This window comes from Schistocerca cancellata, chromosome 11, assembly GCF_023864275.1.
Source record: "Schistocerca cancellata isolate TAMUIC-IGC-003103 chromosome 11, iqSchCanc2.1, whole genome shotgun sequence".
Lineage (NCBI taxonomy): Eukaryota > Metazoa > Arthropoda > Insecta > Orthoptera > Acrididae > Schistocerca > Schistocerca cancellata.
Window position 1 is genome coordinate 74,876,903 of NC_064636.1, and position 23,326 is coordinate 74,900,228.

Sequence of the window (23,326 nt, forward strand, 5' to 3'; positions counted from 1 at the left end):
CTTAAAAAGGCATTTTACTAACCAACTTATATGATGCTATTGCTATCACTTCTGAGGATAACATTCCACACACAATGGGAGCTGGAGCAGGTTGTAAAGATACTCATGGTAGCCACAAATTACAGATATAATCAGTGAAATTTTCCAAATCTGTGAGATATATTACAGACAAAATTGTGGCAACCTTTTGGCTGTCAAAACAGGTTACTGCAGGGGTCATATGATGCCGGGACACAGAAATAGACCCAGTGACACAAATTTATGTTGGACTTTTCCACTTGTGAGTTAACGAGCATTACGCTCTCATTTAAATATATGGCCGAAAGAGTCAGCCTACAGGAAGCGTAGATCCAGGACCGGATGCCACTAAGGGCACGAATTCACCACGAGATGGGGAACTCACAGGCGTCTATTGAGGCCTAAGCACTGTCGTGTGTGAGTGAGACAGACGAGAACCTACATCATAGGGAAACCCAGTAGAAGGCTTCTGTGGCCAAAAAGATGTAGCAGTGTTAAATATAGCGGACCTAAGATCAGCTATGAAGGGAAACATTTATGGAAACTATTTAATTCTGTAGAAATGTAGGGAATCAAGCCACAGTAATCTGCCATCCTCCATGAATTTTCATGGTGATCCCAATAAAACTTGAATATTGATCATATCTATAATAATTTAGGATTTACTGTTTGAAGTGAGATTCACAAGTTTTGCAACAAAGACCTGAATGCTGAAATCTGAACTCTTCAGTTGATCTTGACGATCGACATTTCATATAGAAGCAGATCATTAAAATGATGAATGTTGTAAATATCAACTCTGTAACTTCATTTGTTTAAGAGACACAGTAAATTTAAATTACCACTTTTTCAGTTAAGCATCAGATCATCATTTCGTCCACACAAAACACATTGAACAATGACAGCATGACACCTTATTGAATCATTATGTAATAGAATATTTGATGTAAAGATTAGTGCATAATAGTTATTTTTGTTCTTTATTTATTTATCAGAATGCACATTGGTGCAAGGTTACTGGCTGTGACAGTCAAAGGTAAGAAGGGAATTGTATTGGTTTTATGTAAAAGAATTTAACAATGGGATATTATTGTTACTTGATTTAGAATGTGAAGGTGGTCAAGGTTTGATTATTTAAATATGTTAAAATGTAAAATAATGTAGAATAAGCTGTAGCCAATCAGATGGACAGCTTCAAGAAAGGGAACTGCCCTAGTCAGTTGAGTGACGATGTTTGGCGCATGGATAAATGTGGCCGGACAAGTGCAGAGAGGGACAGTTCTGAGCTAGACACCAAAGAGTACAGTTCAGCTGAAGACACCAAAGGGTACAGTTCAGATACAAACGCAAAAGCAGACGGTCAGTCTTTAGGCAGCTAGGAAGTGAAAAGACTTGGAAAATTTCGCATTGTGTGGTATCACGGGACTTAGTCTCTCAGCAGTGAGCAGCTGCACAACTGGTATGAACTCTTAAAACTTTTCGTGTCATTAACAAGGTGGAGTATTGAGTTGGTAATTCGCAATGAGATTATATATGATCAAACTGTGTCAGATGGACATCAATCAATAAACAATTTACACGACACATTTTCAGCACTGATGAGTGTAATAGTAATTCTAAATATGTCCATTTTTGCTATTAATTTGCGTTCTGAATAAACATTATTCTAACCACATCACAATTGTGTGGCCTAGATCATTTATGGATCGTTAATTTAGTTCCCGATATTGTTATTACTGTTATTATATGTTATATTAACTTTGTATTTTGCAGACTTGCCATCAGCCAGACAATTTAACCAAACAGTCACAAGTGTCTAATTTAGAACATGTGATGCGGCACGAGGTAAGTTTGGGCCAAGACGTTTCGACGAAGAGGAACCGCATCTGAGCCCAAATGTCTTTGGGATGTTAGCTTGCACACTTTTCAAAACTATAAACCATAAAATGTCTCACCCAACAGGGACTCAGTACATGTTACTTACACATTTCACAAAACGAAAATAAAAATTCTTGGTTAAAAAACAAATAGAAAAAAATATCACACAGTTTGGTCAAGCAGAACCAAACTAATAAATAACAGAATGACTTCTGGCACATTTTAAAAAATAGTCTGGATGCAGAGCTTGATTCAGGTTTTGATTTTATCCATACTGGATGAGAGGTCATGGTTGTGAATGTCAATGTTAAAAAATATATCGGCTCAACCACTTGTTTATAGTGTAAAACACTAAGATTGATTTGTTTCGGAAGTCAAGCTTCCACCATCAGAATAATAAAAAAAGAAATAATTTGCAGCAGGAAAGTGATAAGTATGAGAGAGCTGGGGGTCTATAAAATTCAGTGTAACACGTGCAAGGCAAGTTATGTAGGCCAAACTGGTAGGTCCTTTAAAGTACGTTACAAAGAACATAGCGATGCTTTCCGGCTTAATAATTTCAAATGGTCAGCTGTAGCCACGCATATTTGGGAAACAGGACACCTCATGTTGGGAATAGATCAGGATCTCGTTATTTTACATAGACAGAACAAAGGCAAAAAGCTGGATCTACTAGAACAGCTGGAAATTACGATACATAGTGTGGATAATCAGAACACACTGAATGAACAGCTAACTGGTGATACAAATAACCTTTTCAAACATTTCACTGGTTTCTTTTGGTAACTGCATTTTTAGCAATTGGTAGGATACCATCATTTCATGGGGTCCTTGGAACATGTATATGTTATCTGTTTGTATAGACATCTCTGTGACTTCCTTGTTTACTTGCACGTGAGCTCGCTCACGTTTCAGTGTCGTGTTTGGCTATGTGGTGTGTGGTATCAACAAATACGCAGGGTGGTTTATGACGATAGAGGAGAAAGCCATGTGGTTAGATTTTGAACACCATAGGCGACACCATTTTAGAGTTTTTTATATTTTGATGACTGTGTGGAGATGCAGCTTGGAAGACACGGCTGCAGCAAGGGAAGAAGCCACGATGTTTTAATTTTATCATCAATTTTATTGTGTCTGGTGCATGTTCCATTTTAGCAAGTTTTAACAGGTTCTTTTACTTTTTATTATTCTGATGATGGAAGCTTGACTTCCGAAACACATCAATCTTAGTGTTTTACACTATAAACAATTGGTTGAGCCGATATATTTTTTTTAACATTGATTCAGATGTCTGAGGGATTCCTTTGGATATGGCAATATGTGCACAAACATCCATACACATTCCCACAATTGCTGTTCCCACATTGAGCACACAATCTCAGTAATTGATACAACAGATTGCCGGCTTTAGAATGTGGGGTTAATATCAAAATACTGGCACAGAAAATTTCAATCAATAAACAATTTACATATCATATTTTCAGCACTGACGAGTTCTTGAACATGGCGTAGGAAAAAGTAGAAATAATAATTAGACTTAAAAATGGATTTTACTAACCAACTTATATGATGCTATTGCTATCACTTCTGAGGATAACATTCCACACACAGTGGGAACTGGCGCAGGTCAATCTTAGTGTTTTACACTATAAACAAGTGGTTGAGCCAATATATATTTTTTTAACATTGATTCAGATGTCTGAGGGATTCCTTTGGATATGGCAATATGTGCACAAACATCCATACACATTCCCACAATTGCTGTTCCCACATTGAGCACACAATCTTAGTAATTGATACAACAGATTGCCGGCTTTAGAATGTGGGGTTAATATCAAAATACCGGCACAGAAAATTTCAATCAATATACAATTTACATATCATATTTTCAGCACTGACGAGTTCTTGAACATGACGATTTATGGCGTAAGAAAAAGTAGAAATAAAAATTAGACTTAAAAAGGCATTTTACTAACCAACTTATATGATGCTATTGCTATCACTTCTGAGGATACCATTCCACACACAGTGGGAGCTGGCGCAGGTTGCAGCAATACTCATGGTAGCCACAAATTACAAATATAATCAATGAAGTTTTCCAAATCTGTGGGACACATTACAGACAAAATTGTGGCAAACTTTTGGTCGTCAAATCAGGTTACTGCAAATGTCGTATGAGGCTGGGATACAGAAATAGGACCAGTGGCACAAATTTACGTAGGACTCCTTTGGACGTGGCAATAAGAGCAGGTACATCCACACACATTCTGACAGTTACTGTTTTCACATAGAGTGCACAATCTCACTAACTGATACAACAATCTCCTTGCATATGTATGTGGGGGTATACTTCTAACACTGGTATTGGAATTGTGAGCAAAAGTGTAAAACAGAATTAAATCAAGAAATGATTTACATATCATTTTTCTGTAAGCCCCACCACATCCAAGGAAATTAATCTTTGATAATGCAATTAACAGATATGGCTCAACACTAAGGAATGCATTGGTTTCTCTGTAGTAAATGTGTCTCCCTTTCTTAGGTTTCAGCATTTACAGCAGACATCATGGTCCAAAATCTTATTACCGAATAGGACAGAAAAGCCCATTGATATCAGTTGGAAAACACAAATGTCTCTGGGGTTACATTGGACAAGGCAACAGACACGAGCATAGCCACACACATTCTCACAATTAATGCTCCCACATTGAATATGTAACCGTTGTAATTGATGCTATGAGCTCTTAGCACAAGAAAGGGACGTAATTTTTGGAAGTACCAATACAATCCAACTAATAAATGATTTACCTACCACACTTTTCCCTGACAGAAATCTTATCACCAGAAATTATACCTTGATAATACAAATGAGGCAACAGCAATAAATGCAACCAAACAACAACAAACACATTGATTTCTCAGTTATTACGATTAGACCATCTACTTTTCAACGTTTATGAGCTACTCTATGTGCAATTCAAATCACACGGAAAAGGAAAAACTAATCTTTTTTCTTTTTTTTCTTTAAGGTAATCAACATCTTATGACTGAAAATAATGATTATCATTCCAGACTAAATTTTAGCAATTTTTGTCAGTCAAATCAGGTTACTTAATGGGCCATATAACACCAGTACAAAAATATAGGATGTGAGGAAGAAATGTCAGTGGGATTCCTTTGGACATGGCAATGCGTGCAGACATATCCATACACATTCCCACAATTGCTGTTCCCACTTCGAGCGCACAACCTCAGGAATTGATACTATAGGCTGCCGGCTTATTTCAGTGGGGTCAATACCAATTTCACACAACTCAATTGTGATATCTGCATCCGTTGTAATAGCTCAGAAAACTATTACCCCTGCTAACGAAAATATTTGTGACTGCTGCTTACAAAAATATGTAACACTGATACGGCAAAGATGCTATACATTTTACACTATTTTAGCTATCATGTCGTAGGATTCATGATCTTAAGAATGAAAACAGTGTTATAAATCACCATATTTACCCCAGCATGCTACAAAAATATTTGCTTCTAGTTATATGTAATTAGACCCACCTAAAAAAACAACAGTATTTACTGAAATTATAAAATGTGTTGCCTGATGGAAAATGACAGTACACAATATTAACACACATCTCAAACTAAAAAAGAAGAAGACGCAGAATCTGGGCTAAAACTTAAAAAACTACAGAACAGACAAATGGCTTAACGTATGGTTTGGACAAGGCAACCAAAATAAATAACTGAATTTAACTTCTATATATAAAAAACAAAGATGCTGTAACTTACCGAACGAGAAAGCGTTGGTATGTTGATAAACACAATAAAAACACACACAAACACACACACAAATATTCAAGCTTTCGCAACCCAAGGTTGCTTCATCAGGAAAGAGGGAAGGAGAGGGAAAGATGAAAGGATGTGGGTTTTAAGGGAGAGGGTAAGGAGTCATTCCAATCCCAGGAGCAGAAAGACTTACCTTAAGGGAGGAAAAAAGGACAGGTATAAACCTGCGCACACACGCACCCGCACCCGCACACGCACACACACACGCACACACACACGCACACACACACACACACACACACACCTGCACATATACAGACACAGGCAGAGTAAGTCTTTCCGCTCCCAGGACTGGAATGACTCCTTACCCTCTCCCTTAAAACCCACATCCTTTCGTCTTTCCCTCTCCTTCCTCTTTCCTGATGAAGCAACCTCGGGTTGCAAAAGCTTGATATGTGTGTATGTGTTTTTGTTTGTTTTTTATTGTGTCTATCAACATACCAACACTTTCTCATTTGGTAAGTTACACCATCTTTGTTTTTTATATATATTTTTCTCACGTGGAATGTTTCCCTCTATTATATTCATATCTTAAATTTAACTTCTGATAGATCCGAAAAAATTTACCTGATGTAGTGCCCAATTCAAATGTCCGAAGGATTCCTTTGGACATGGCAATGTGCGCTGACACATCCATACACATTCCCACAATTGATGTTCCCACATTGAGCACACAACCTCAGTAATTGATACTATAGATTGCCGGCTTATGTAAGTGGGGTACATATATTTCAACTGGAGCTGGAGTTGTGGGTAAGGGAGGAAAGACAGGAATCAAAAGGCAAGTGACGTATCTCATGTACTTTTGTATGTCATGTTACTCAGGAAAACAACTGCTTAATAATGTACATACTGTGGCTATCACTAAATAACACCCTAACTAATCGTTCACCCTTATTGGGTGGTGCATGGTTATGTCTGGAGGTATAGAAAAGAGCAGAACAGGAATATGATATTTACAAGGAGATTAAATGACAGTGAACAATATTACATTTTCACAAACAATGTAGTTGATCTTAGCACTACCTCCAATATTACCAGAGGTGAAAGAAGTGTTAAGTGGTAGATAAAAACACTAGTACATGTAACATTTGCCTTCTTTAAGACACTGTGGGCAACTATGGCAAACTCACCACTCCACTTGGTGGTAGAGCTCCTCCAACCTCCAGGAGCCGGCGGGTCGTCATCCTGCTCGGAGTTGACCGTGTTGCGCCCCTGCCTCCGCCAGCTGTCGAAGCCGCGCCCGAAGTCCTTGCGGGGGCTGGTGCCGAGGGCGGAGCTGCCCGGTCCGGAACCCCCGCCCCACTCGTGGTCCGTGCCGTTACGATCCGACCAGTTGCGCTCCGAACTCTGCTTTTCGACGGACGAACGAGTAGACGAGTAAGCTACTGTCGTGTCGTCACAATTTGCCAGTATTGCAAACATTATCGATACACAGAAAATAAATATGTGCCAAATATACTGTTACATGGAACCTTAAGAACAGTACGCCAACGACTTTTATTGTACATATGGCTTCAAACCTGATACAAATTCTAGTAAAATTTATAGAAACCTAGGTACCATGTGTGAATGAACTTGGGAGGTATGAAATCACTTATGGTAAACTTAATGAACTGGAATGTAACATCCTCCTTTTACAATGGCAACTATCATTATTTCAACTTTACATAGTCAGGTTTTACTTTTATACTTGGTCGAGTGAAAGTAATTTCATGTAAAATGTATTTTCTTGAGGTATCACTTGAAACTACACTATAGTCCGATCCATGAACGATGGCGGTTTGTGCATCTCAAGACACGGATGGAGATTGAATTGTTGACGATTTCAAGAGACAGTTGCAGTACACTCATGTGCATGCTTTCCACCTGAAGAAAGCGTATATCCTACAAATATGTCTCTCGCTTACTTATGCAGAATTTATCACTTACCACCACAATCGGCGATGACAACTCGCAAGAAATGGAATCAAAATTCACTAAAAAACTGGCTAAAATCACGTTTAATGCTCGCATTAGCTATGGTGTTCACAGTAGAGCACTTAGAACATACTGAACACACATCGGCTGTCGGAGCATGCATGACGTAGGTGCGCAGAACAAGCCTAAACTCTACCGCCATCGTTCGCGATTCCAACTATAGCAGGTCTAAAACCAGTTGTGCTGTAGCAACAGTTGTGCTCCAGAGGTGGTATTTTGGGAACTGCATTTACACTGGCAGCTGTCATTATCCAGAAATGCCAGGAAAAATTGGCCCATGCAAGATTCAATGGAGAAAAGAAATTGAACACAGACAGACAGGCAGACACAGACAACAAGGCATTCTGTAGAAAGTCAAAATTTCTTCTGACCTCTGTTTACTTCTTTCTGTGAAAGTGAAAGCATATTATTGGTCAAAATTATGATACATATAAGAGATCAAAATATTTAGCAAAATGTTGAAAGGAAAGAAAATTACATGAGCAAAGAAAACAAAGTCAAATTTATTTTTAAAATGAATTATAAATAAATAGTAAAAATGAAGAAAGGTCACTAAAGGTACAAAGCAAGCAATATATGTGGTCAATAATATTATCGCTAGAAGTGCGTTATCTTGAGTCGTATTTTACTAATCATCATTCACATTTTGGGATGACCAAAATCAAAACCAGCCAGACAGCTTAACACATGAAGATGATACAATATTAGTTTAAGGTATTTCAAATCCATCTTTGCACTACTAAAACTTTGTTTTTATTTTACCATAAGCTTTTCATTTTATTCACTTGAAACATTGCCAGGGGTCTGGTCCAATCGATCATGTTTACAACTATAGTAAGCAGCTGATTTCATAAGCCACTGAACTCTCAGATTTTTACTCACCAAACTTTTGATAAACTTCTGCCTAAAACCAAAAGTGTAATTTGTATGTACTTTTTCCAGGTGTTCTTACCTAGGTACTGATCTTGGCATATTATCATTCACTTGCAGCACGAACACTTCTTGATCTAAAATATGACCAAATATTCACACCACTAATATTTGTTTTCCTGTGATAAAATTGTGTGTGTGTGTGTGTGTGTGTGTGTGTGTGTGTGTGTGTGTGTGTGTGTGCGCGCGCATTCTGAAGTAAGGCAAGTTTCGTGTGTACATTCCAAGGCTGGTGCAACAGCTAAGTGATGACGACCCAGATCAAAGGTTAGAATTTTGTGAATGAGTTCAGGAGATGGTGAGATGTGAACCAGGACCTATGAGTAGCATAATTTGGTCGACGAAGCCCAATTCAAACTCAATGGAACTGTCAATAGGCACAATTGTGTGGCGCGGTTTGTCTGCAAGGGGACTCATTGGGCCTTTCCGCTTTGAAGGTACTGTTACTGGAGAAACATACATAACAATGCTTGTTGACTCCATATTCCCTGCCATTCGTGCATTATACGGTTGGTACAATGTATGGAATCAGTGGTGACTCGTACTCAGAAATGTATTGATGCTGAAGGCCACCAGTTTGAACATTAATCACATTTGCAAAATACATTTATTTTTCCAATTGAACTTTAAGCTTTCCATTTTCAGAAATTTAACATTGTAAAATGGGAAATAAATTTTCTATGATGCTTCAAAGTGTGTATACATTTTTTTGACGCACCCTGTAGTTGACACTATGTCCATATGCCTTTCACTGGTGCAGTCACAAGTAACGTCAAATTATGCTTTGTTTATTGGACTATGTAAAACATTTTCTTTCACAAGGATTTAGTTCCTGATCTCCTTTCTCCACCATGTCCTTGTATCTAACACCAAGACTAAAATAGTCAGTACATTTAGTTTCCGATAACTGATGACAGTTGGAACGAATAAAACAAAATCTTATGACAAAATACAAACACATCTTTAGCAGTTGCAGAAAGCAGCAGTTTTCTTCAGACCAAAGACAAGTTTTATGGAGTTCTCCACACTGGTCTATGCCATGCAAGCTTCGGCATCTTTGCACAATTACCGCACCTTACATCCGGTTGTAGCTGCTTACTGTAGTTGGGCCTTTGCCTCCCTCTACAATCTGCGCCCCCCCCCCCCCCTCTCTCTTTCTCTCCATTACCAAACTGACAATCCCTTTGTACTTCACGACATTTCCTTCCAACCAATCCCTTTATTTAGTCAAGTTACGCCATATATTTCCTTTCTCCCAGTTCCAATCCATACCCAAACGTGCATATAATTTGCCACAATCTTGTAGCACAAAATTTCAGAAGCTTCTATTCTCTCCTCACCTGAACTGTTTATCATCCACATTTCACTTCTGTAAAAGGCTACACTCTGAATACCCACAGAGAAACACTCTAACACTTAAATTTAAATTTGATATTAAAAACTCCCTCCTTTTCAGAAACGATTTTCTTGTTATTGGCAGTCTGCATTTTTAAATCCTGTCTACTTTGGGTAGCATCTCTTCTTCAGCTCCCCACGTAACAAATCTCATCTACTACTTTTAATTTTTCATTTTCTAATCTCTTTCCCTCACTTTTAATTCATTTTAATCCACTACATTTTGTTACCACTGTTTTAATTTTGTTGTGTTCATGTTACATCCCATTTCCATGACACTACCAATCCCGTTCAATTTCTCTTCCAAGACCTTTGCCATCTCCGAAAGAATTAAAATGTCATTGGTAAACCACAGAGTTCATATCTCTTCTCCATGACTTTTATTCCCTTTCCATATTTAACTCAGTTTCCGTTACTGTTTGCTCAATGATGGATTTGCAATACCTTACTCTTTGCAATAGCAAGGGTCTAGTAAATATTGTAATCTAGTACTGTTCTTCACATTTTAAAATTTTGAGTGAGAGTGAGAGAGAGAGAGAGAGAGAGAGAGAGAGAGAGAGAGAGAGAGAGAAATGTTTTCTTATACCAGACTCCATAATTGTTGTAAATTTTCCAGTAAAACCCAACCCAAAAATTTATGTCTTAGTAGGGAATGTGACTTTTCACAACACATGTTATGAATGTATTTTCAGATTCAGGGCTCTTCTTACTCATCTGTTTAGTTTTAGAAGTATGTTGTGAAAAATAATCACAATTAATGAAATTCATATTTTTTAAACATTTCTCTTATGGTCATGGAGTACCCCTCCCTCCCCTCGGTGTACAAATTATGAAACATACATCTGTATTGCCAGGATTAGTTATCCAACAACTACAGACACTACAATCACACAAATTTGAAATAGTTTACTTCTCAGAAGGTTCACAACACACCTGCATCCTGACAAACGGTCGGCCCGGCCTGAGGGAGCCGATGCTGCCACCGCGGATGCCGTCCCCACCACTGTCACCGCCGGCAGCACTCGAGTCGTCATACCGGTAGAAGGGGGCGGAGCCAGACAGCACGCCAGGGCCGGGCCCACTGCCAGCGCCCCTGCCCGGGATGCCGAGGCTGCGCGACTGTCCCCGGAGGCCTCCAGGTCCACCCGTCACGCCGAGGCCGCCTCCCCTCCCACCCGCTCCGCCCGGCCCCGAAGTCGGCTGACCAGAGGGGCCACCGGCACCGGTGCTCTTCGACATCCTCAGGACTGCGTCGCTATTCACGCCTCGGTTCCACACCCGCTGAGAACATTGTCAAAAGAAAAAGGTAATATCCAATATATATTTGGTAAGTTAGCTGTTTATTCACCCACAGACATATTTGAAATGACACTAGACAGTAGATAGCTAAAAAGAAAAATGACAGCAAAATACCAGCAACAGAGAAGAGGTTATTAGGGAGAGTGAATGGATGCAGAACAAGAGATTTAACTAAAAATAGAAACATTCAAAATGAGCTGGCTGTCCAATCCAATGATAAAGAAACAGCTGAGTACAGGCAATGGCAGATGCAACATGAATACAACTACAGATGCATTCAACAAAAAAAAATTCTGAATTATAATCCAAATGAAAGGAGCGACAAATGTCTATCAAGAATATGGAGGGCATGATAAGGAAATACCTGAGTACAGAGAAAGGCGGATGCAACATGAATACAACTTAAGATGAAAAACAACGAAAAAATTCTGAATTACAATCCACATGAAAGGAGCGACGTATGTCAATCACAAAATGGAGGGCATAAACTTTACAGACAAGGAATAACCAGATGCTAATATTGATACGTAAGGTGACAACAGCAATGTTATAGAAATGTAAGCTTCATACATCCATAAATCATCATTTAAAGTATACAGTAGAAATTAAATGTTAAATAAAGACTTATCATTAAAGCATCATCGGATGATCAAGAAAGAAAACGGGGTGGGCGGCACAAAGCTAACAATGTTTTAACTTGTAAATCAGAAATATTAGAATAAAAATGTTCACAATATGAAATTCTGGCAGTTTAGTGTGTACTTATATGGCTGTACCTGCTTCTTGGTATCTGACTTCTGCAAATCTGATTGGGGGTATCAAATCTTGTTTCTTCAACATAGTTGCTATACTGTGTATTGATTTACGTGTGTACATTACCGTGCACCATTAATTTTTGTTAGTTCTGTCATTTGTGTTAGTACTGTCTTTGCTTCTGTATGATAATGTGTCCGAGCTGGTGTTCTACATCTACATCTACATCCACATCCATACTCCACAAGCCACCTGACGGTGTGTGGCGGAGGGTACCCTGAGTACCTCTATCGGTTCTCCCTTGGAGTTTTGTGGTCCTCTTACTTTCTGCCATAGTCAGATGTGCTATTGTTACCGAGGCTCCGAATTATTCTGAATTATGTGGGTGTTATATCATTTTATCGTATTTGTTTCCATTTGTTTTCCATGGTGTTGAGTGTTAAATGAGGTTTTATTGAGCCTGTAGTCCGCCCCCAGTAGCTGAGTGGTAAGCGCGACGGAATGTCAATCCTAAGGGCCCAGGTTTGATTCCCGGCTGGGTCGGAGATTTTCTCCGCTCAGGGACTGGGTGTTGTGTTGTCCTACTCATCATCATTTCATCCCCATCGACGCGTAAGTCGCCGAAGTGGCGTCAAATCGAAAGACTTGCACCAGGCCAACGGTCTACCCGACGGGAGGCCCTCGTCACACGGCATTATTATTATTATTATTATTATTATTAGTTCTTTCTATTCTCAGACGTTATGTCTGGTCAAAAATGGACAGTGACGCGGACCTTGATCAAGCGTGACTTCCTTTTAACTGTACGGTATATGTTATATTGCATTTAGGAACTTTCAGGTCATTGAACATGTATCAATAATTACAGATTTTTGTAGTTGTATATATATGTTTGGATGTAGCTGTATTGCATTGATGTACTGGTGGATATTGTGAGGTATGACTCCTGTAGTTGATAGTATAATTGGTATAATGTCGACTTTATCCTGATGCCACATGTCCTTGACTTCCTCAGCCAGTTGGATGTATTTTTCAATTTTTTCTCCTGTTTTCTTCTGTATATTTGTTGTGTTGGGTATGGATATTTCAATTAGTTGTGTTAATTTCTTCTTTTTATTGGTGAGTATGATGTCAGGTTTGTTATGTGGTGTTTTTTATCTGTTATAATCGTTCTGTTCCAGTATAATTTGTATTCATCATTCTCCAGTACATTTTGTGGTGTGTACTTGTATGTGGGAACGTGTTGTTTTATTAGTTTATGTTTTATGGCAAGTTGTTGATGTATTATTTTTGCTACACTGTCATGTCTTCTGGGGTATTCTGTATTTGCTAGTATTGTACATCCGCTTGTGATGTGATCTACTGTTTCTATTTGTTGTTTGCAAAGTCTGCATTTATCTGTTGTGGTATTGGGATCTTTAATAATATGCTTGCTGTTATTATTAGTATTATTATTATTATTATTGAGCCTGTATCATATGCACCTGCCAGTTGATTATTCTGTTAACAGTTGTATGTGACATGTAGAATGCTTCTTTTCCCAGCAGTCTATGTGGTAAATGCATGCTGTGTGTTTCTGTAAGTGATAGACACTAGACTCCATCAACAATTTCTGTTAGCTTTCATAGCAACAGGAACAGCCGTCATAGATTAACTGCGAGATAATCACCATCTACTACATGGCTAAATACATATACATTGGTTTCTCTTAAGCACAACTAAACTTCTAGTTCACAAAACTAATGTATCTACAGGGGGTCATAAAACTGATGCGGACATTAAACTCCATATTATGGACAATCAGTTCTACCTAATTATAAGTAACATGAAATACAGTCAAACAGCAGGTTCAAAAAGGAGTAACATATATATATAAATGATAAAGTTTTGGTAACAGAGGAACAAAATTAGTGATCAAATTGACTGATTCTGCAAATACTGCATATCTGTCAGATTTTACAAAATGGCCATAATACAGGCTCCGACAACGTCTTTGGGGTGTTTTTTTGGACAGCAATTTGTACACACACGTGCCCATACAATTGCTGTTCCCACATTGATCACACACCACCATCAGTAATTGATACTATGAGCTGCTGACTTAAAGTGGGGTAAAATTTGGAATGCTGCTATTGTAGTTGGAGGACAAGTGTGTAGCAATGTAACTAATCAATGATTTACTTATCTTAATTTTTTGGAGCAATCATACATAACGGGAGAAACAATCTTCAGTTATTCAAAAATTGAGCTAGTGCTACAGCTGAAAAGTAAGAAGAAATATACTTGACTGACTTTCCTTAAAAATAATTGTGCATCCTATGTTATAGCACTAATGGGCAGCTATTGCGGCAATGTGAAACAGCTGTTGGATATTGCAATTAAAACTACAACCAAAAATTATTTTGTTAAATCTTAAAGTACAATTGTCCGCAAATTGTTTGAACAATACAGTGCTGTTTGAGGCAGTACACTGTTGCAGTCCTCCATCTATAACTGATATATCCTGTTATAGGTAGGGCATACAGTTTAATGTGAATTCTGAACCACCAGGTGAAAACCAGGAAAGACTTAAATATTGCTCAAAGCATTTCCTTGGAGCTCAGAATTACCATGTGTAAAATTGCAGGGCTTGTCACGGGTCAAATCAAGTCGTATATATAAACAAGATAAGATAGATGACAAATGTCCGTAGGATTCCTTTGGACGTGACAATGTGTGAAGACATATCCATACACATTCCCACAATTACTGTTCCCACATTGAGCACACAACCTCAGTAATTGATACTACAGGTTGCCGGCTTAAGAAAGTGGGGTAAATATTGAGACACTGCCACTGAAGCTGTGCTCATGGAAAAACAAAAAATTTAATCAATACATTTGGCATTTTTGCCATGGCAAATTTTTGCCTGTGGCAAAAGAAGTGATATGTAATGTAAAAAAACTACCCGACATTTGAACAAAGGCTCTTTCAATTTGTAGTTTGGCAGTTACGCACACTAAAAACTTATTCTTCATAGTGACAGCTGCTACTAAAGATCTGAACAATGCTGCTCAAAGTACTTAACTTCTCACGTTCTAGATCATACAAGGCAATGTCTTTGTCACATGCTACTCTATTAAAATTGATAAACTCTTTCGGGTTGCAGCCATCACGAGATCCAAAAATTACAGCAGCAGCAAATAGGCACCTACTCAGTACTGACTACATGTTGCTGCTGTAATTTATCAATTATAATAAAGTAGCATCTGACAAAGACACTGGCTTTTATAATATAACCAGATACAAAGGTCAACAGTCTCTCCAGCAGGTTGTGGTATTACATATCAAAATGGTAGAGCGATGTGCAGCCCTACACCTACTTAACCGATGAATGACAGTCACAATAGTTAACCTATATAATAATTTAGTGGTTAAAATTAGCTAGCTGTTTGCAGTTGTTGTTGTTGTTGTTGTTGTTGTTGTTATCTGTTATGCATGTGACCCATACATGGAGGGACTCCACGTCTTCGAGATGAGATAGCGATCGCAGTATTATCACAAGTACCGAATTTTGTGCAATCTCTATAAATCAGCAACGCGGTTTGGGTTGACGCAGTGCACCAGCGAGTAAATGCATGTGCCATAACAATGCTGCATGACATCAAGGCGTGACAGAAGAAATCCGCTGGCACGATTTAATTCATTCTAATGTCAGTCTCCTACGTATGAACTCTTCATGAGTAGAAGCTGTAATGTTTGAAGTGCAAGAGCTATTGTACATAATATAATTACAGAAATAATATCAGCACAAGCACAACTGGATCAGAGATGTCGTCCATTATAGTTACACGGGCATATTCTGAAGATGGCAGTTGTGTGTGTATTTTTCTGCTTTTCTGAAGAAGTCTTTGGCCGAAAGTCTTGTCATTGTGCTCTCTGCAACTCAATGTGTCATCTTTACTGTGAGTACCAATCTATTATTTTTCCTTATATTGTTGATATTATGAAAAGCACGGTAAATCAGCTTATACTTCGCCATCAGCACTGTCTTTGTATACTCGTAGTAAGAGAAAAATATCAATTAATGAGTCTGTGTTCATTTGGGTTAAAGGTAAAGGAGTATGTGAATATGTAAAGTTTGTTGGTGACTGTACTTTGTATTTTCATAAATCAAATATATCGTTTTGAAATTGATTTGTAGTTATTAATTCCAAATAGTACATCGAGAACCGGGGGCTCAAGGAGGCAACAGTTTGTTTCTATATAACTCTTATCGCTTGACCTTGTTGACCCCCCAATGGCGGCTGTCTTACGCAATCGTCGCGGCGCGCACGCACCTAGTGCTACTAGCGCGCGTGTCCGGGATAACGCTACTGCACGCGTCCGGGATACGGACTTAGAAAATTTCAGTGCTAGCCACCACTATATAGGCGAGCGAGAGCCGCGCAGAGGCACAGTCGCGCTGCTGCTGCTGCAGCAGCATAGGCAACTGCATTGAACGCCGCCACATTGCCTTATAGGAGAATTCGTCGCCGTTCTAAACAGACAGTCTATAAAACCATTGACCTAACCGCCGTCTGCTTCACGTCTGCTGTGCAGCGAGCTACCTTAATTTAAGTATTAACTGTATTTTTCTTACGTGTCACTTCTTCTTCCGTGTGTTTTTGCTTTTAGGAAGCTTTATTTGTCGAATGCTATTAATAGCGTTCCATAGATTTCGTGTTTGTTTTGAATACAGTCAGAGTCCCTTTAGTCAACCATAGTGCTAGTAGTGCTAGTGTTTGTTTTCAATACAGTCCAGAGACAGGAAGTGCTATTTTCTTTGTTTTCTACAAGAAGTGGCTAGCAATCACAGTGTAGTCAATAGTCAGCCGCCTTTAGTGAATTAGCAGTCTAGTTAAAAGTTTATTAACTCTCTTCAGTAAATTGATTCCTTAGGATGGATAGGATGTGTGACTGCTGTGTACGGACGCAGGAGGAGCTGGCCACTGTTCATGAACAGCTGAGCGTGTTGATGGCCGCGGTCAGCCGTCTTCAGGCTGCTGCCTCGGAGTGTGGCAGCAGTGGGGAGTCTGGTGTGTCGCAAGGTACACCCCAGGTGTTACATGCTTCACCCACTGTCCCTGCTGTCGAGACATCTTCGCGGGTACCGGGCGCGGCTGGGCCACCCTCTCCCCAAGGGGAGTGGCGGGTTCAGCGGTGTTCGCAGCGCACGAGGCGGAGGGTAAATGTGGAGGCTGGCCGTGTGGCATCGCCCGCTCTACCTGTGAGTGGACATGTGGCTGCTCCTTCAGCAAGGTCCGAGCAGGCACACGGGGGGAGGAGTTTATTAGTTATTGGGAGCTCCAACGTTAGGCGGGTGATGGAGCCCCTTAGGGAAATAGCGAAAAGGTCGGGGAAGAAGGCCAGTGTTCACTCTGTCTGCTTGCCGGGGGGGGGGGGGGGGGGGGGGTCTCATCCGAGATGTGGTGGAGGCCATACCGGCGGCGATAGAGAGCACTGGGTGCACCCGACTGCAAATTGTTGCTCGTGTCGGCACCAATGACTCCTGCCGTCTGGGTTCAGAGGTCATCCTCAGTTTGTACAGGCGGTTGGCGGAATTTGTGAAGGTGGAAAGCCTCGCTCGCGGGGTGGAATCAGAGCTAACTATTTGTAGCATCGTTCCCAGAACCGATCGCGGTCCTCTGGTTTGGAGCCGAGTGGAAGGCTTAAACCAGAGGCTCAGACGATTCTGCGGAGATCTGGGGTGCAAATTTCTCTACCTCCGCTATCGGGTGGGGAAATGTAGGGTCCCCCTGAATAGGTCAGGCGTGCACTACACGCCGGAAGCGGCTACAAGGGTAGCGGAGTACGTGTGGAGTGCACATGGGGGTTTTTTAGGTTAGAGAATTCCCTCCCTAGGCCCGACAAGACGCCTCCTGAGATGCGGCAATGTAGGCATAGGCAAAATGCAACAGGGAATAACAATATTAATGTGCTAATAGTAAACTGCAGGAGCGTCTATAGAAAGGTCCCAAAACTGCTCTCATTAATAAACGGTCATAACGCCCATATAGTACTAGGGACAGAAAGTTGGCTGAAACCAGACGTAAACAGTAATGAAATCCTAAACTCTGATTGGAATGTATACCGCAGAGACAGGCTGGACAGTGAAGGGGGAGGCGTGTTTATAGCTATAAGAAGTGCAATAGTATCGAAGGAAATTGACAGAGATCCGAAATGTGAAATGATTTGGGTGAAGGTCACGGTTAAAGCAGGCTCAGACATGGTAATTGGATGTCTTTATAGGCCCCCTGGCTCTGCAGCTGTTGTGGCTCACCACCTGAAGGATAATTTGGAAAATATTTCGAGTAGATTTCCCCACCATGTTATAGTTCTGTGTGGAGATTTTAATTTGCCGGATATAGACTGGGAGACTCAAACGTTCATAACGGGTGGCAGGGACAAAGAATCCAGTGAAATTTTTTTAAGTGCTTTATCTGAAAACTACCTTGAGCAGTTAAACAGAGAACCGACTCGTGGCGATAACATATTAGACCTTCTGGTGACAAACAGACCCGAACTATTTGAAACAGTTAACGCAGAACAGGGAATCAGCGATCATAAAGCGGTTACGGCATTGATGATTACAGCCGTAAATAGAAATATTAAAAAGGGTAGGAAGATTTTTCTGTTTAGCAAAAGTGACAAAAAGCAGATTACAGAGTATCTGACGGATCAACACCAAAGTTTTGTCTCAAGTACAGATAGTGTTGAGGATCAGTGGACAAAGTTCAGAACCATCGTACAATATGCGTTAGATGAGTATGTGCCAAGCAAGGTCGTAAGAGATGGAAAAGAGCCACCGTGGTACAACAACCGAGTTAGAAAACTGCTGAGGAAGCAAAGGGAACTTCACAGCAAACACAAACATAGCCAAAGCTTTGCAGACAAACAAAAACTACGCGAAGCGAAATGTAGTGTGAGGAGAGCTATGCGAGAGGCGTTCAATGAATTCGAAAGTAAAGTTCTATGTACTGACTTGGCAGAAAATCTTAAGAAATTCTGGTCTTATGTCAAAGCGGTAGGTGGATCAAAACAAAATGTCCAGACACTGTGACCAAAATGGTACAGAAACACAGGTTGACACACTAAAGGCCGAAATACTAAATGTCTTTTTCCAAAGCTGTTTCACAGAGGAAGAGTGCACTGTAGTTCCTTCTCTAGATTGTCGCACATATGACAAAATGGTAGATATCGAAATAGACAACAGAGGGATAGAAAAACAATTAAAATCGCTCAAAAGAGGGATGGCCGCTGGACCTGACGGGATACCAGTTCAATTTTACACAGAGTACGTGAAGGAACTTGCCCCCCCTTCTTGCAGCGGTGTACCATAGGTCTCTAGAAGAGCGTAGCGTTCCAAAGGATTGGAAAAGGGCGGAGGTCATCCCCGTTTTCAAGAAGGGACGTCGAACAGATGTGCAAAACTATAGACCTATATCTCTAACGTTGATCAGTTGTAGAATTTTGGAACACGTATTATGTTAGAATATAATGACTTTTCTGGAGACTAGAAATCTACTCTGTAGGAATCAGCATGGGTTTCGAAAAAGACGGTCGTGTGAAACCCAGCTCGCGCTATTCGTCCACGAGACTCAGAGGGCCATAGACACGGGTTCACAGGTAGATGCCGTGTTTCTTGACTTCCGCAAGGCGTTCGATACAGTTCCCCACAGTCGTTTAATGAACAAAGTAAGAGCATATGGACTATCAGACCAATTGTGTGATTGGATTGATGAGTTCCTAGATAACAGAACGCAGCATGTCATTCTCAATGGAGAGAAGTCTTCCGAAGTAACAGTGACTTCAGGTGTGCCACAGGGGAGTGTCATGGGACCATTGCTGTTCACAATATACATAAATGACCTTGTGGATAACATCGGAAGTTCACTGAAGCTTTTTGCAGATGATCCTGTGGTGTATCAAGAGGTTGTAACAATGGAAAATTGTACTGAAATGCAGGAGGATCTGCAGCGAATTGACATATGGTGCAGGGAATGGCAATTGAATCTCAACATAGACAAGTGTAACGTGCTGCGAATACATAGAAAGATGGATCCCTTATCATTTAGCTACAAAATAGCAGGTCAGCAACTGGAAGCAGTTAATTCCATAAATTATCTAGGAGTACGCATTAGGAGTGATTTAAAATGGAATTATCATATAAAGTTGATCGTCGGTAAAGCAGATGCCAGACAGATTCATTGGAAGAATCCTACGGAAATGCAATCTGAAAACAAAGGAAGTAGGTTACAGTACACTCGTTCGCCCACTGCTTGAATACTGCTCAGCGGTGTGGGATCCGTACCAGATAGTGTTGGTAGAAGAGATAGAGAAGATCCAACGGAGAGCAGCGCGCTTCGTTACAGGATCATTTAGCAATCGCGAAAGCGTTACGGCGATGATAGATAAACTCCAGTGGAAGACTTTCCAGAAGAGACACTCAGTAGCTCGGTACGGGCTTTTGTTAAAGTTTCGAGAACATACCTTCACCGAAGAGTCCAGCAGTATATTGCTCCCTCCTACGTATATCTCGCGAAGAGACCGTGAGGATAAAATCAGAGAGATTAGAGCCCACACAGAAGCACACAGACAATCCTCTTTTCCACGAACAATACGAGACTGGAATAGAAGGGAGAACCGATAGAGGTACTCAGGGTACCCTCCGCCACACACCGTCAGGTGGCTTGCGGAGTATGGATGTAGATGTAGATGTAGACTGCTACCCACCGTACAGATGACACTGAGTTGCAGACAGACATGACAAAAAGATTGTTACACATATGCTTTGAGCCAAAGCTGCCCTCAGAAAAGAAAAACACCCATTCACACAAACAAGGACATCTCACACCACACTCACGACCACTACCTATCGCTGGAGATAGCTGCCAAGTGTGTGTGAGGTGAGGTTGCTTATGTGATTGTGTATAATTTTCTCACCAAAAGCTTATGTAATGCCTGTCTGCAACTTAACATGACATCTGTACGGTGAGTAGTAATTTCTTTTTCATAAGATTATTGATGATAGATATATTAACATTTGAGAGAGAGAGGTTCAGTACATGAGGAGCACCTAATGATGTTGGTGAAACGTTGTGCCAGTCAGGCACAAGAAGACTTAAATATTGCTCAAGGCGGTTCCTCAGAGCTCAGAATTGTAATATGTAAAATGGCTGGGCCAGGTAAGGGTCAAATCAGGTGACATATCAAAGCAACAAAATCAGATACATGACACAAATGTCTGTAGGATTCCTTTGGGCATTGCAGTGAATGCAGACACATCTATACACATTACCACAACTGCTGTTCCCACATTGAGCGCACAACCTCTGCGGTTGATACTACCTGTTGCCAGCTTATTTTAGTTGGGTCTATCTCGACTTCACAAATTACGTAACTATGCTAACTGTATACACTGAGGTGACAGGAGCCATGGGACAGCAATATGTACATATACATATGGCAGTCATATTGTATACACAAGGTATAAAAGGGCAGTGCATTGCCGGAATTGTCAACAGTACTCAGGCAATTCATGTGAAAAGTTTTCCGTTGTGATTATGGCCGCACAAGAATTAAAAGACTTTGAACATGGAATGGTAGTTGGAGCTAGTCGCATGGGACATTCCATTCCAGAAATTGTTAAGGAATTTGATTCCACAGTGTCAAAAGTGACTGAGAATACCAAATTACAGACATTGGCCAACAGCCTTCATTTAACTATCGAGAACAGTGGTATTTGCATGGAGTTGTCACTACTAAAAGGAAAGCAACATTGCAGAAATCTATGTGGAACATACAATTAATGTATCAATCAGGACAGTGAGGCATATTTGGCATTAATGGGTTATGGCATCAGACAACCGACACCAGTGCCTTTGTGAATGCACGGCAACACATGGGCTTGTGGCCATATTGGTTGGACCCTACATGTTTTGAAAACCATGGCCTGGTCACATGACTGCCAACATCAGTTGGCAAGAGCTGATGGTAGGGTCGAGTGTAGTGCAGATCCCACAAAGCCATGGAGCCAAGTTGTCTGCAAGGCACTGTGCAAGCTGGTGGTGGTTAATAATGGTGTAGGCTGTGTTTACATGGAATGGACAATGTCCTGTGGTCCAACAGAACCAAAAATTGACTGGAAATCGTTATGCTCGGCTACTTTGAGACCATTTGCAGCCATTAAACCATGGAATTTCTATGGATGACAGTGTGCCATGTCACAGGACCACAATTACCTGCGACTCGTTTGAAGGACATTCTGGACAATTCTAGAGAATTATCTGGCCAATCAGATCGCCTGATTTGAATTCCATCAAACATTTATGGGGTTCGTGCACAAAATCCTGCACTGGCAACAGTTTTACAATTATGGTCGGTTACAGAAGCAGTGAGGCCAAATACTTCTGCAGAGGCTTCCAACGACTTGTAGAGTACATACCACATTGAGAGGCTGCAATACACTGGGCAAAAGGAGTAAGACCAACACCTTACTAGGAGATATCTCATGATTTTTGTGACTTCAGTATATTTTGCAACAGCTTTGAAAACTATCAATTCTGTTAAAACAAATATTTGTCTCTACTGCTTTCAAAAGTACGTAACACTGATTTGGCAAACATGCCATGCCTTTCACATTTTCTGTCAGCTGTCATACCATGGGATACATTATCTCAATAATGAAATAAGTATGATGAGTCACTATATTTTCCCCCAGCAAACTACAAATACATTTGTTTCTACATAAATGTAATCACACCTATTTCTCAGAAACAGAGTATCTACTGGAACCATAAAACGTGTTGCCTGATGGGGATTGCCAGTACACACTATTAATGCACATCTCAAACTATATATAAAAAATGTTGGGCTCAGACATAAATAACTACAAAACAGAAAAAATTACCTTGACATATGGTTTGGTCCAGGAGAACCAAAATAAATAACTGAACTCACCTTCTGATAGATATGAAAAAACAGACCTATGCAGAACCTGATTCAAATGTCTGAGGGATTCCTTTGGACATGGCAATGTGTGCAGAGACATCCATACACATTCCCACAATTGCTGTTCCCACATTGAGCACACAACCTCAGTAATTGATACTATAGGTTGCCGGCTTATGAAAGTGGGGTCACCTTTGATTTCACAAATTACTTTATATGTTGTGACAGCCAAAAAACCAATCAACTG

The 23,326-nt window shown here is 40.3% G+C and overlaps 1 protein-coding gene and 3 non-coding genes across 10 annotated transcripts in view; all 4 read right to left on the bottom strand.

Annotated features, from left to right (window-relative positions):
• Positions 1–23,326, bottom strand: part of LOC126108973 (GRB10-interacting GYF protein 2) — a 187,277-nt gene that overhangs the window by 149,526 nt on the left and 14,425 nt on the right. For 6 of the 7 annotated variants that reach the window (XM_049914372.1, XM_049914374.1, XM_049914375.1 and 3 more), the window contains 2 exons: positions 10,990–11,337; positions 6,885–7,104 (listed from right to left, as the gene is read on the bottom strand). In XM_049914372.1, the coding sequence (XP_049770329.1) occupies positions 6,885–7,104; positions 10,990–11,337 (568 nt within the window). The remainder of the gene's footprint in view (positions 1–6,884; positions 7,105–10,989; positions 11,338–23,326) is intronic. The other variant, XM_049914373.1, reaches the window with a different exon arrangement.
• On the bottom strand, positions 3,185–3,317 carry LOC126109019 (small nucleolar RNA snoR639/H1). The gene has a single exon (XR_007523680.1). It is a non-coding gene; the product is annotated as a small nucleolar RNA snoR639/H1 (small nucleolar RNA).
• Positions 3,593–3,725, bottom strand: LOC126109018 (small nucleolar RNA snoR639/H1). The gene has a single exon (XR_007523679.1). It is a non-coding gene; the product is annotated as a small nucleolar RNA snoR639/H1 (small nucleolar RNA).
• Positions 5,058–5,190, bottom strand: LOC126109020 (small nucleolar RNA snoR639/H1). The gene has a single exon (XR_007523681.1). It is a non-coding gene; the product is annotated as a small nucleolar RNA snoR639/H1 (small nucleolar RNA).